At 43.6% G+C, this 13,119-nt stretch overlaps 1 protein-coding gene across 1 annotated transcript; it reads right to left on the bottom strand.

Moving 5' to 3' along the window:
* Positions 1–161: 161 nt before the first annotated feature.
* LOC309375261 (ly6/PLAUR domain-containing protein 5-like) lies at positions 162–13,118 on the bottom strand. Its single transcript, XM_081920905.1, has 6 exons — positions 13,004–13,118; positions 4,209–4,329; positions 3,075–3,212; positions 2,027–2,212; positions 1,148–1,279; positions 162–635 (listed from the first exon to the last, which is right to left on the bottom strand). Exons 2-6 carry the CDS (start codon positions 4,285–4,287, stop codon positions 349–351), a joined length of 822 nt encoding a protein of 273 aa, XP_081777031.1. The 5' UTR covers positions 4,288–4,329; positions 13,004–13,118; the 3' UTR covers positions 162–348.
* Between the last annotated feature and the right edge of the window lies 1 nt (position 13,119).

Genomic DNA, 13,119 nt, shown 5'->3' with positions numbered 1-13,119 from the left:
TAATGGACAGGGCTAACTTGGGTCCATTGATTTCAGTGGATCTGTTCCGAGTAGAAGTTAGTTGGGTATAGCTCTTAGTATCTTGCCATCACAGCCCAAATCTGTGGGGTCTTGGGAAGCAAACAAATAGCTTGGTTTTGGGAAGAGAATCAGACCCCAAGGAAGTGGTTATCCAAATAAAATTTTATTTTATAGATATGAGCCATACATGCAATTGGTTGGAACAGGTCACTGTCTTGGAACCCCAACTCCCCACCTTCCTTCCTTCCTTCTTTCCTTCTCCACAACACAGCCCTTCCAAACCGAAATGCAGGTTCCAGCAGTTCAGGTGCTCCCAAACCCCCTTCCTCACCCCCATATCCCGAGGATGGTGGTTCCTAGGACTGCCAGGAAAGGGCAAAGTTGAAGACTGAGCCCTTGGAAACCTGACCGATAATGATCATAAGACAGGTATGGGTTGGTGGTGCTCCTCACACCATAATTGGTTGGGTTAATTATCTTGCTATTGCAATTGCTGCCGGAGCAACACGACCCCCACTCGCTGGTGATATTTATATTACTGGTGAAATCAGTTCTCATATCAATGCAGGCTGGGCGCTGGCAGGTCCTGAAGATCATTGATGTTCTGAGGCCTCCTGTTGATGTTTGGAGGGAAGGGAAGAAAAGAAAGGCACAAAACGTTAGGCACGAGGGGTGTTGCCCCTCTTCGCCCAGCATGCAGTGGGACCCACAGGGAATTGTGAAGAACATGGAGCCTGAGGCGTAATCCACATCCATGAGATCTTAGGGGGCAGGGCCCCCTACACCTCTGAAAAAATGGCCTGTTTTGCCTTAGATTGTCAATTCTGAGGGAGGAATCTGTGGGAGGAAGTTAAATTCTTCCGGGGAGCAAACTCTGAACTGATATAACGTTTGGTTTTAAGAACTATTTTAATTATTTGTTTTAACTCTGTAATGTATTTTATAATCATTTATGTATTTTATCTTCTGTAATGGCTTTGGCCACACACTCATAAATCATATTTGCATAGGTTGGGTGGTTGAACAATTAATTGTAAAGAATGCTTCCCAACAAGTCCTGTTCAGCAGGGGGCAAAATGTTTTGTAGGCCAGGAGCTGTGGAATAAATTTCCTAGGGTGAACTCACCTACTGAAATGACCTTACTGCCATTGTAACATTGGTTGTAGCCCCTGCCGCATCTCATAGTCTGCTGGAGTATTCCGTAGTAGGTATGATCAAAGCCTGAGTAACACTGGTTGGAGCTGCTTATTTCAGCTGCTGGAATAGGAAAGCAAAATGAAGAGCAAGGGGCCTGTTGAGCATCACTCACCCCATTAAGCTGCTAAAGTGGGGCTGGGTTGAAAAGGGTGGCTCCCCTTTATAGGAGGCTCCCCCATTATTCTGTCTCTTCAATAATGATTGGGGGGGGGGATCTTTCGGTTTGCTTTGCATATCAAAGTGAACCTACTTAATTTTCCCTTTCCAAAGCAGTCAGTACCTTAATTGTACTCAGGGTAAACCCATTTAAATGAATACATATGAGTATAGGTCGATACGTGCAGGAAAAAAGCTATCCTTTGAAACCCAAACATTCTCAAATTTTGCATTGCAATTCTCTAAGATGGAATGTGTGCGAATATTTGCACATACTAGGAGCTGCTGCCCTTGCCTTTCTCCACTTGCCAAACCTGCCAGACTCTTTGTCAACCCCCCACACCTGAGCACGTCCCCTCCCTTTACCCCAGCTCACCCCTCCCCTACAGCGCACCCCATGTTCCCACTCCGCCAAACCTTTCCCATGCTCTCGCAGCTAAATTACACCCTAAAGCACACCGTACTGTACATTTCTTGAGAAGTGGGGTTACCTTTTCTTTGGCATAGGAGCCCAAGAGTTGGGGAACAGGGCCGCTTGCCTTAGAAATCTCCAAAATTGAATTCTTCAAGCCTCCCTAATGACAACCAACCACCCAACAAGTGAAACTCTGAGTTCTCACTTAACGGTCAGGTGGCCTTTTAAAAAAATACCTGTGTCCTCGATAGGGGTCTTGGGAACCTTCCACATTATCGAATGCCCATTGCAAAGGTCACCAAGACAGTAGCTCTCATCGTACTGGACGGCAAAGTGTCGGTCACCAGAGAAACTTGATATGGGTCCATCCCAAAGGTCCTTGCTGGCACAGCCTTTGTAGCCCATTACCAAAAGGTCTTTATCTAAAATGAGGGTGGATACATATATACAAACAATAGATTGATGCAGTGGCAGGGTGTTCCAAAGATTTTACCTTGACCATTTTTACTCTGGGGGTGAGGTGATTTGGGTTATGTGAGTGCCCCTTGAAACTGCTGACACAGTTCTTCCTGCTTCTGTCTGTTTTTTTGGGGGGGAGGGGCCACACTTCCTGGCTGTTGTTATACCTCAGAAGCCTAATAGCGGGGTTGGAAATCAGCCCACAGAAAATCAGCTAAGAATTTTCTTTATTAACAAAGAAAGAAATGGAGTACAGGGATTTGTACAACAATCTGCAAATAGAAAATAAAATGAATCAAACATGTTTTGAGCACCTCAATTCTGAAAGCATGCAAAGCATCATTTCAGGCCCAGTTAACCCCGATGGGAATTTGAGGGGTTTCATGAGGGAGGCGGGTGGCGCTGTGGGTTAAACCACAGAGCCTAGGACTTGCCAATCAGAAGGTGGGTGGTTCGATTCCCCAGGATGTGGTGAGCTCCCGTTGCTCGGTCCCTGCTCCTGCCAACCTAGCAGTTCGAAAGCACGCTAAAAGTGCAAGTAGATAAATAGGTACTGCTCCGGCGGGAAGGTAAAAGGTGTTTCTGTGCACTGCTCTGGTTCACCAGAAGCGGCTTAGTCATGCTGGCCACATTACCCGGAAGCTGTATGCTGGCTCCCTCGGCCAATAAAGCGAGATGAGCACCGCAACCCCAGAGTCGCTCACGACTCGACCTAATGGTCAGGGGTCCCTTTACCTTTACCTTTAAGGTAAAATCTTCTCAAAAATCTTTTCCTCTTAAAAATCTAACAGCCACACAGGATCCATCTGACAGAGCAGCACTTACCTATAGTTAATGTAAGTTGTGCAATTATGCAAACATTTTCAGCACTGGAGCAGTTTCTAATGTACTGCTCTGATGTATAGAACTTGAATGTGGGATGATCTATGTAGCTGTAGTGATAACACTCCAAGGCAGAAATTCCTGAAAAGAAGTTTGGGGAGAAAGGTTATGAGATCCGGGAAAAGCTATTAGCAATGTCTTGAAATCATCAGGGACTAGAAATAGGTTTTCCCCCTTTATAGTGAAAGCAGAAGTTCTTAGGGGGCAGAAATTTGTGCCAAGTGCCTGTTCTGAACCGGAGGCCCAAAGGAGGGGCCTGAGTGAGTGGTTTCATGTGTAGATATCAAAGGAGGATGCAAAACTATGCCAGAATGGTCAGTCCTAGAGCTTTATTAAATCAGAGGTGGATAGGACTAGGAGGGGCATCGAGTCCAATGCCAGATGTTGGATTCCAACTCACACCAACACCAGTCAGATGTAAACTGACAAAACAGAACAATGACAACCAAATAATAGGCATTAACAACCCCCCCAAAGGTATTGTAGTTAACCAGAACTTTACCTAATTTATAAAAATGGGAGTGGGGTGGAGTTTTCTACATGGGTACTCATATTTTCTTTTCCTTCTTTATTGTGTCTTATCTTACTCTGTGCACTTGTAATTATGCACTTTATATCTTTTAATGAAGAATATAGAAAATAATAATGGAAAAAACCTACAGCACAATGTAGGTTTGAAAGTAAAGTTTGAACAAATAAAAAATGGGTGGAGGCAGACAGCTCCATGGGAGCACACTTCACAGTTCCTGGTCTGAATGCTTTTACTGCCCTTGCTTAGAGGCAGGATACAGATTCTTGGCTGACAGCTGTCACTCAGCAGAAAGAGCTGAAACATCCCCTCCCCATTTCTCCCTCTTCAGCAGGGAAGGGAGCAGAAGGCTCAAGTCTTCTTCATTTCCTGCTTCTCCATGGGTAAATTTTCCCACAATTTTAAAAAACACTACACTAGTTCCCCCTTTCTGAACTTTTTCCATACACCTTAGGATTCCTTCTTGTTTCTCCATGCACATTTAGTTGGCTCCCACCCAACCACCCAGGTCTGCAACTAGAGGACATCCCAATAGCAATAACTGGTACCTGAAATAAGAAAGGTCATCGCCAGAAGTCCTTGCAGCACAACTGTTGCAGCTCTCCATCTCAATGCGACACCCTTCATGGTCTGAAGCCGAGAGGCCCTCTGAGCCAAAGAACCAACTTTCTGATGGAGGAAAAGAAGTCAAAGATCTGAGAGTGTTGGGCCGTTTGGTTATATATCAGGCACAAATGTGCTAGCTAGAGCTTCACAGGAGGAAATTCCCGAGGAGACAGGAGCAGTTCTGGTAATGGCAGGATTACGCAAAGAAGAAGGTAGCTGTGCAACAGGGGCGGACCCATATTTTCATATTTATATGGAGCCCCATGTGAGCCATTGAGTGATGGCCAACCAGTTGCACTGGTGCAAAGGGAGGCTGGCCTCTCTTGCTCTCCTCGCCCACTTCTCCCATCCTATCTTCCTCTCTGTTTTCTTCATCTAATGTTCTCTCCGTGGCAGAAAGAAATTAAAAATCACAAAAACAGTCGGGCGGATGTCTTGGAGTTCCCACCGCCTTTCCCTCCCTCCTTCCCCCTTTCTACCTATTTTTCTCAAGCAGAAAGACAAATTCAAAGTTTCAGAAATCCTCCCCTCTCTTTCCTCAATCTCTTTCTCCAAAACAAAAGAAAAGCAGTGGACTTTTAAGACATAGGACGCTGCAGAAGGAAGATATCAGTATGAAATGGCATTGCCAACAGGAACTGTACGTTGTAATCATTGGACTTGACAGTCTTTGGACTTGACTATGCTTGGACTTTACGACAATAAAAACATATAGATGGTTAACCATAATATGATATGTAATTGCCATCAGGAACAGTGCTTTGCAATTTTTTGATATGACAATTAGATTACAGTTTCATTATCTATGTTATATTACTTTACAGCCAGTTACATGTGTGTTGTGGTATTCTGAACTTTATTTACACAATGAGGCAATTGTGGTATGTGTTGCCCTAGTCATTTGCCATGGCTGTTTCTATTGATATAATTTAGGTAATCAATGATGTTACATATTAATAGTTTGATTATTACAATATAAAAAGTGGAGACAGCAATGACTATTTAGCAGGTGGAATCTATTTATGATTAATTTACACTGGATAAATCTTTAAAAAGCTAAGAAATACTAATGAAGATGTAAAAAACTTAATGTACTAGATCTCTGCTAGTTGGATATCATTGTGATTATGTTCCTTTAAGAATGGTAGATTCTAATTGCCTGTACCTATTGATTATTACTTAGAGTATCTTTGATTGACTTTGGTGTTCCTGGGGTATGCATTACTTATTTCTTCTATAGATATCCTGTGTTGTCTGAATTACTGCAAAGAAGGTATCCTTTCTTCTAACAACAGGTGTTTAGGTAATTAATGATGTTACAATCTCCTAAGATTAATTTATACTTTTATGTTCAACATTAGGAAGTGGAGACCGCAATGACCATTTGCCATATGGGATCCATTGATGATTAAGCCTCACTGAATAAGTTTGATAAAGTTGTAATAGTGTATATAAATGAAGATGTGGAATACTTATTTTAAACATTGTGAGTTTTATTCTAGTGTCTTTCTATGTTTACAATGGTTCTCTCTATATGATATGAATTTACTCCCTTCTCTATGGAATGCTTGGTCACTCTTGTTCTGGATTCTCCCGGTCAGCTTTGACAGTTCCGCATATTCCACCAGCATCGTCTGCCATTCTTTGATTGTTGGTAACTCCTGCTGTTTCCATTTTTGGACTAATAAAATTCTAGCAGCTGTTGTGCATACATAAACAATTTTTGTTCATCTCTTGATATTTCCCCACCTAGCATTCCTAACAGAAAAGCTTCAGGTTTCTTTGGGAAGGTGTACCTGAACATCTTTTTAAATTCCTTGTAGATACTGTTCCAAAATAGTTTAACTTTATCACACGTCCCCCACATATGGTAAAAATCCCCTTCTTTAACCTTACATTTCAAAAAATGCTTATTACTCATTCTATACATTTTTGCTAGTTTAAAGGTAAAGGGACCCCTGACCATTAGGTCCAGTCATGACTGACTCTGGGGTTGCGGTGCTCAACTCGCTTTATTGGCCGAGGGAGCTGGCGTACAGCTTCCGGGTCATGTGGCCAGCATGCCTAAGCCGCTTCTGAGCAGCGCACAGAAACGCCGTTTACCTTCCCACCGGAGCAGTACCTATTTATCTACTTGCACTTTGATGTGCTTTCGAACTTCTAGGTTGGCAGGAGCAGGAACCGAGCAACGGGAGCGCTCACCCCGTCGCGGGGATTCGAAGCGCCAACCTTCTGATTGGCAAGTCGTAGTTGGTAGCGATCAAATACCATCTATATATCATTTTCATTATATTTTCCTTCAGTGTCATGCCTGCAGTAAATTCCATACCCGTATTCCATAACCTTGACCATTTATCAAAGTCAAAGTTATGGACAATGTCTATTGGCCATTATATCATTACTTCCTTAGTTTCTTCATCTTTTGTATGCCATTCTAGAAGTAACTCATACATTTTAGATAGGATTTTTGTATTACTTTCCAACAATTCGGTTTCCAGCTTGGATCTAAATGTCTCAAAGCCATTCTTCCTTTTGTCTTTTTCAAATACATCATTAATTTGTTGGTACTGTAACCAACTTGTTACCTTATCACATGTTTCAGCATATGGTTTCATTTTTAACACTTTATCCCTTTCTATTAGCAACTCCTTATATGTGGGCCAATTACCTTTCATATTTAACCGCTTGACTGAAATTGCTTCTGCTGGTGAAACCCACCATTGGTGTTTTATGTTCTAATACTTCTTTATCCATGCTTCATACAACGGTTTTCTTATTGCATGATTCAGGAAACCTCTGTGAACTTTGAATTTATCATACCACAAATCTGCATGCCACATAAATCTGTTTCCATAACCTTCTAAATCTAACATGTCTGTATTTTGTAGTTTCATCCAATCCCTTAACCAAGTCAACAAGATGCTTCATAAAATATATATTTAAATTAGGCAGTGAGAATCCGCCTCTTTCTTTTTTATCTGTAAGAATTTTATACTTTACTCTAGGTTTCTTCCCCGCCAGATAAATCTTGACAATGCTTTTTGCCAAACTTTAAACTGTCCTGTTCCACTGATCATTGGGATTGTCTGAAACAGAAATAACATTTTGGGTAGCACATTCATCTTTATCACAGAGATTCTTCCCCAGATTGACAATTTTAGTCTATCCCAAATTTCTAAATCTCTTTTAATATCCTTCCACACAGGTACATAATTGTCTTTAAATAGGTTTATATTTTTGGGAATTAGCCAGATACCCAAACATTTTACCTTTTTGACCAGTGTGATTCCTGTTTTATCTTGTAATTCTTTAATTTGTTCCTGATTCATATTTTTAACCATCATTTTTGTTTTGGCTTTATTTAATTTAAAACCTGCTAATTGCCCAAACTCTTCAATCACTTCCAGTGCTTCCATTACACTGGCATGTGGCTCCTCTAATATTATTTCTCTTCTAACTATATTTCTCTCATTATCTTTCAATTGGTGCCCAGGAAGAAAGTAAACTTGTCAGAGACATGGCTGGCAGAGAGGAGTCTGCAGAGGGGGAGGAAGAGGCAGAGGAAAACAGGAACTTGAGTTGTTCTCACAACAAAAAAGTGACTTCTGTTTCAGTGTATCTGAAGAAGTGTGCATGCACACGAAAGCTCATACCAAGAACTAACTTAGTTGGTCTCTAAGGTGCTACTGGAAGGAATTTTGTTTTGTTTTGACTATGGCAGACCAACACGGCTACCTATCTGTAACAAAAGTGAGATAAGCCCTCCTCGCTCTGGATTGCTGCCTGTAAGTTTTTGCAGCAGCACAGAGATGAAGGAGCAGGATGCAGGTGGTAGTAGAGGACTGGATTCAACTCCAGAGGAGGAGGAATTGGCTGCACCTGAGTCTCCAAGAAGCAGGAGGTGGAGCAAACGATTAGAACAGAGGAAGACCAGCAGGAAGTGGGAACAGGCTTGGAGTATATCTGGCCTTGGAAGGGGCCGGAAGCCAGTCAAGTCAACTGACTCTGACAATGAGGACTGAGTTGTGGGAAGCTCGGCTTTCTGAAAGCCAGTTGTTGAGAAATAAACTATTCAAATTGCTAGCGTGTTGCGTCTTGTGTGAGAGAAGTGCTAAAGAAGATTGATCTTTACCTTTAAATTCCAAAGTTATGGAATTAGGATCCAAAAATGTCCTTGGCAATATCTCTGTACTTATTGTTCTTAGAGCTAAGTCCTTGGGAATCCAGACTTAGTCTACTCTACTAGAACTGGATTTGAATCAGAGAAAAATGTGAATTGTTTTGTTAATGGGTTTTTTAAGTCTCCAAATACCAATTAAATCATGATTCTCCAGCAATGAAAAAGAGCCTTTGGGAGTTTTCCCAGGTTTCCCCCCTTTTGCTTGATGTTCTGTCCATTTCTAACAACACCACTCCATTTAAATCACCCATAAAAATTACTTCCTGGTCCATATGGCCAAACAATTTTTCCTCCAATTCTTTATAAAAGTCTGATTTCCTCTCACTTGATGCATAGATCCCAACAATGATAAAGTTGTTGCCTTGCTGTGTGACTTGGACCCCTATCATTCCCCCACTCATTGTCTTTAAACAATTATTTTGCATTGTATTTTCCTTTAATGTACAAAACCACTCCCCTTTTCTTATTTACAGCTGAAGCTACAAATGCATTTCCCAATCTTTTATTTATTAGAACTCTTCTGTGTGTTTTTAGCAACACGTGTTTCCTGTAAACAAATTATATCCATTTTTTTAAAAATCAATGAATGTTCGATTTTCTTTCTTTTCACTTTCTAATTAAGTCCATTAACATTCCATGATAATCCTTTATCCAATTAAAATTAAAATAATTTTATTATTATGATTGGGATTTTTCCTCTTCCTCTTTATCTTCTTCCAACTGTTCTCCAAGTCCAGGTCTGTCCTCCTCCTTCCTCCCCAATTCTTTGGCATATTTCCTCCAAAATTTGGCCGTGTCCTGTGGATTCCTGATCTTGAATTTCTTATGTTTGTAATAAAAGGAGATTCCTTCCAGGTACTCTCAACGAAATCTAATTTTATTTGCATTTAATGTTCCAGTAATTTCTTTATAAGAATTTCTTTTCTCAAAAATCTGTTTGGGATCTCCTTAAATATGATTATTATCTGTTCATTGATACATAACTACTTCTCCTCGCTCATTCTCAAGATGGTATTCCTCATCTCCATCGAGTTAAACATTACCAGGCAATCTCCTGGATATTTTTTTGCCTTAGCCTTGGGGGAATATGACATTTATTCTGAATGCATTTACTATTGCATAGTCAACATCTTCATCCTTTAACTCTAACCATTTTGCAATTTCTGTAACCAGTTTTATTCTCACATCCTTCCCTTCCTGTCCCAGGATTCCTTGAAATTTCAAATTTATTTGTTTCTTGCTCATCTCGAGAAATGCAAGTTTGTCTCTCAGGACCGGTGTTATGTGCTTGGCAGCCACTCCCAGTCACCAGTCTAGCTGCCGCATTCTGGATTAATTGCAGTTTCTGGGTCACTTTCAAAGGTAGACCCATGTAGAGCGCATTGCAGTAGTCCAAGCAGGAGATAACTAGAGCATGCACCACTCTGGTGAGACAGTCTGCAGGCAGGTAGGGTCTCAGCCTGCGTACCAGGTGGAGCTGGTAGACAGCCACCCTGGACACAGAATTAACCTGTGCCTCCATGGACAGCTGGGAGTCCAAAATGACTCCCAGGCTGCACACCTGGTCCTTCAGGGGCACAGTTACCCCATTCAGGACAAGGGAGACCCCACACCTGCCCGCCCCCTGTCTCCCAAAAACAGTACTTCTGTCTTGTTAGGATTTAATCTCAATCTGTTATCCACCATCCATCCTCCAATCCCGACTGGAAGGGATCCAAATGGTCTGCATCCTCCAGGCATCATTGGAGTTGTTCAGCAACCACCCACTCAATCACCTTGCCCAAGAATGGAAGATTTGAGACTGGGCGATAGTTGGCCATACTGGCCAGGTCTAAAGATGTTTTTTTTAAGAAGCGATTTAATGACCACCTCTTTCAGCACGTCTGGGAATGCTCGTTTCAGAGAGGGAAGCATTCACCACTCTGCAGAGCTCATCGCCCAGCCCTTCTTGGCTTGCTTTTATTAGCCAGGAGGGCAAGGATCAAGGAGACAGGTGGTTGGTTTCATGCATGCAAGCAGCCTGTCCACATCCTCGGGGGTAACGGATTGAAATTGATTTCACACAACTTGACCAGACAGGGGTCTAGCACTCTCCCGCCCCGACCCTGCTCCCACGGAGGAGTCTACCTCCTTCCGAATCTGAGTGACTTTATCTGCAAAAACTTTGCAAAAGCATTGCAGGAGATCTTGGGGTCCCAACCAGGCCCCGGTGAAGAAGGTGGTTCCAAGAGATTGCAAACCACCTGAAAGAGTCTCTTGCTGCTGTTTTCTGCAGATGCAATAGAGACTGTGAAGGAGGCCCTCTTCGCTGTTGCCATTGCCACATGGTAGGCTCAACGTTGAGCTTGAGCCCGTGTCCAGTCTGATTCAGAATGAGTTTTCCGCCACTGGTGCTCTAGCCGTCTCAACAATTATTTGATTGCCCTCAGCTCCAAGGAAAACCATGGGGCTGTCCGGGCTCCATGCAATCGGAGAGGGTGCTTCGGAGCCAGACAGTCAATAGCCCTGGTTAACTCCACATTCTAGCGGGCCACCAGGGAATCAGCTGAAAGGCCATCAGCTTGGGATAAAACATCCCTCTGGAAGCCAATTGGATCCATTAAGTGGCGGGGGTGGACCATCCAAATCAGTCCCACCTCCCTGCAGAGGGGAAGGGTCGCGGAGAAGTCCAGTTGCACCAGGAAGTGATCTGACCATGGCACTCCTTTTATTTCGCTTTTACTTAGTGTCAGATCACCAACATCTGTAGAGGTAAACACCAGGTCTAAGGCATGTCCGTGGCTATGAGTTGGGCCAAACTTATTCAGGGACAGCCCCATGGAGGCCATGCTTTCCACAAAGTCCCGACCGGCCCCTTGTAAGGTCATGTCGGCATGGATGTTAAAATCCCCCAGGACAACCAAACTAAGCAGCTCAGGCAAGGAATCCTTGGTGCAGCAGGGAGGTCGCTGCACCAAAAGGAATCCTGTACTGCCCCTATTGCCCAACTTCCAGAACATGCACTCAGAAAACTGGGTCTTCCCAATGGGACGCCTGTGCAGACTAATGACTTCCTAAAAATCACTGCAACCAGGACCAGACCTGGAGGCAGGGATAGTCCTCAAAAAATGACTAAGCCTGCCTCCTCGGTAATGACATGGTCTTAGCAGTATGCAGATGATACCCAGCTCTACCTCTCTTTTAAATCAGAACCAGTGAGGGCAGTGAAGGGCCTGTGTGAGTGTCTGGAGGCGGTTGGAGGATGGATGGCGGCTAACAGATTGAGGTTGAATCCTGACAAGACAGAAGTACTGTTTCTGGGGGACAGGAGGCGGGCAGGTGTGGAGGATTCCCTGGTCCTGAATGGGGTAACTGTGCCCCTGAAGGACCAGGTGCACAGCCTGGGAGTCATTTTGGACTCACAGCTCTCCATGGAGACACAGGTTAAATCTGTGTCCAGGGCAGCTGTTTACCAGCTCCATCTGGTACGTAGGCTGAGACCCTATCTGCCTGCGGATTGTCTCGCCAGAGTGGTGCATGCTCTGGTTATCTCCCGCTTGGACTACTGCAAGGCATTCTACGTGGGGCTACCTTTGAAGGTGACTCGGAAACTACAACTAATCCAGAATGCGGCAGCTAGACTGGTGACTGGGAGCGGCCGCCGAGACCATATAACACCGGTCTTGAAAGACCTACATTGGCTCCCATTATGTTTCCAAGCACAATTCAAAGTGTTGGTGCTGACCTTTAAAGCCCTAAACGGCCTCGGTCCAGTATACCTGAAGGAGCGTCTCCACCCCCATCATTCTGCCCGGACGCTGAGGTCCAGCGCCGAGGGCCTTCTGGCGGTTCCCTCATTGCGAGAAGCAAAGCTACAGGGAACCAGGCAGAGGGCCTTCTCGGTAGTGGCGCCCACCCTGTGGAACGCCCTTCCAGCAGATGTCAAAGCGATAAACAACTACCTGACATTCAGAAGACATCTTAAGGCAGCCTTGTTCAGGGAAGTTTTTAACGTGTGATTTTATTGTATTTTTGGTTTTTATGGAAGCCGCCCAGAGTGGCTGGGGAGGCCCAGCCAGATGGGCGGGGTATAAATAATAAATTATTATTATTATTATTATTATTATTATTAGCGTAACTCCTCCTCCCGCCCTTGATCACTGAGATCAGGTGTCCCAATACATCCCCCCGTGGAACCTGCCCCAGCCATTCTATTGGCTGAGGCCCTCTCCCAGGCGGCCTTAACCCTTCCCCTTAAAAAACAAAATACAAACTATACAGTAACTTAACAAAATAATGAAAATAAAAACAAAGCAAGAAACAATTACGCTATATTTAAACTACTCCTCACTCCGACTAAACATTTATCCCACCCCAAGCAGAAAGAAAATAATAAAATAACATAATACTGTAAAAAAACACCATTTGAGGTGCAGCAAATTAAGAACACTTAAAACATTTAATATCATTTTTGCCACTTGCTGCTGGGAGCTGCTCAGAGTATGTGTGAGTTTAGGCCCCGCCCCTTGGGCCCGATGGAATTGGCTTGCAGGGTGGAATGGTCTTCCCAACACTCACCAGAGCAGCAACAGCAGCAATGTCCTGGAGGCCTCTCTCTCGCTTCTTAAGCTGCTGTGGTGGGTGTAGGCCCCGCCCTGTTTGCCCGATGGAATTAACTGGAGGAGGGAGCGGTC

The sequence above is a fragment of the Podarcis melisellensis genome (assembly GCF_964234715.1).
Source record: "Podarcis melisellensis genome assembly, chromosome: 8".
Lineage (NCBI taxonomy): Eukaryota > Metazoa > Chordata > Lepidosauria > Squamata > Lacertidae > Podarcis > Podarcis melisellensis.
The sequence above is the reverse complement of the archived record's forward strand: the minus strand, read 5'-3'. Positions and strand labels throughout refer to the sequence as shown.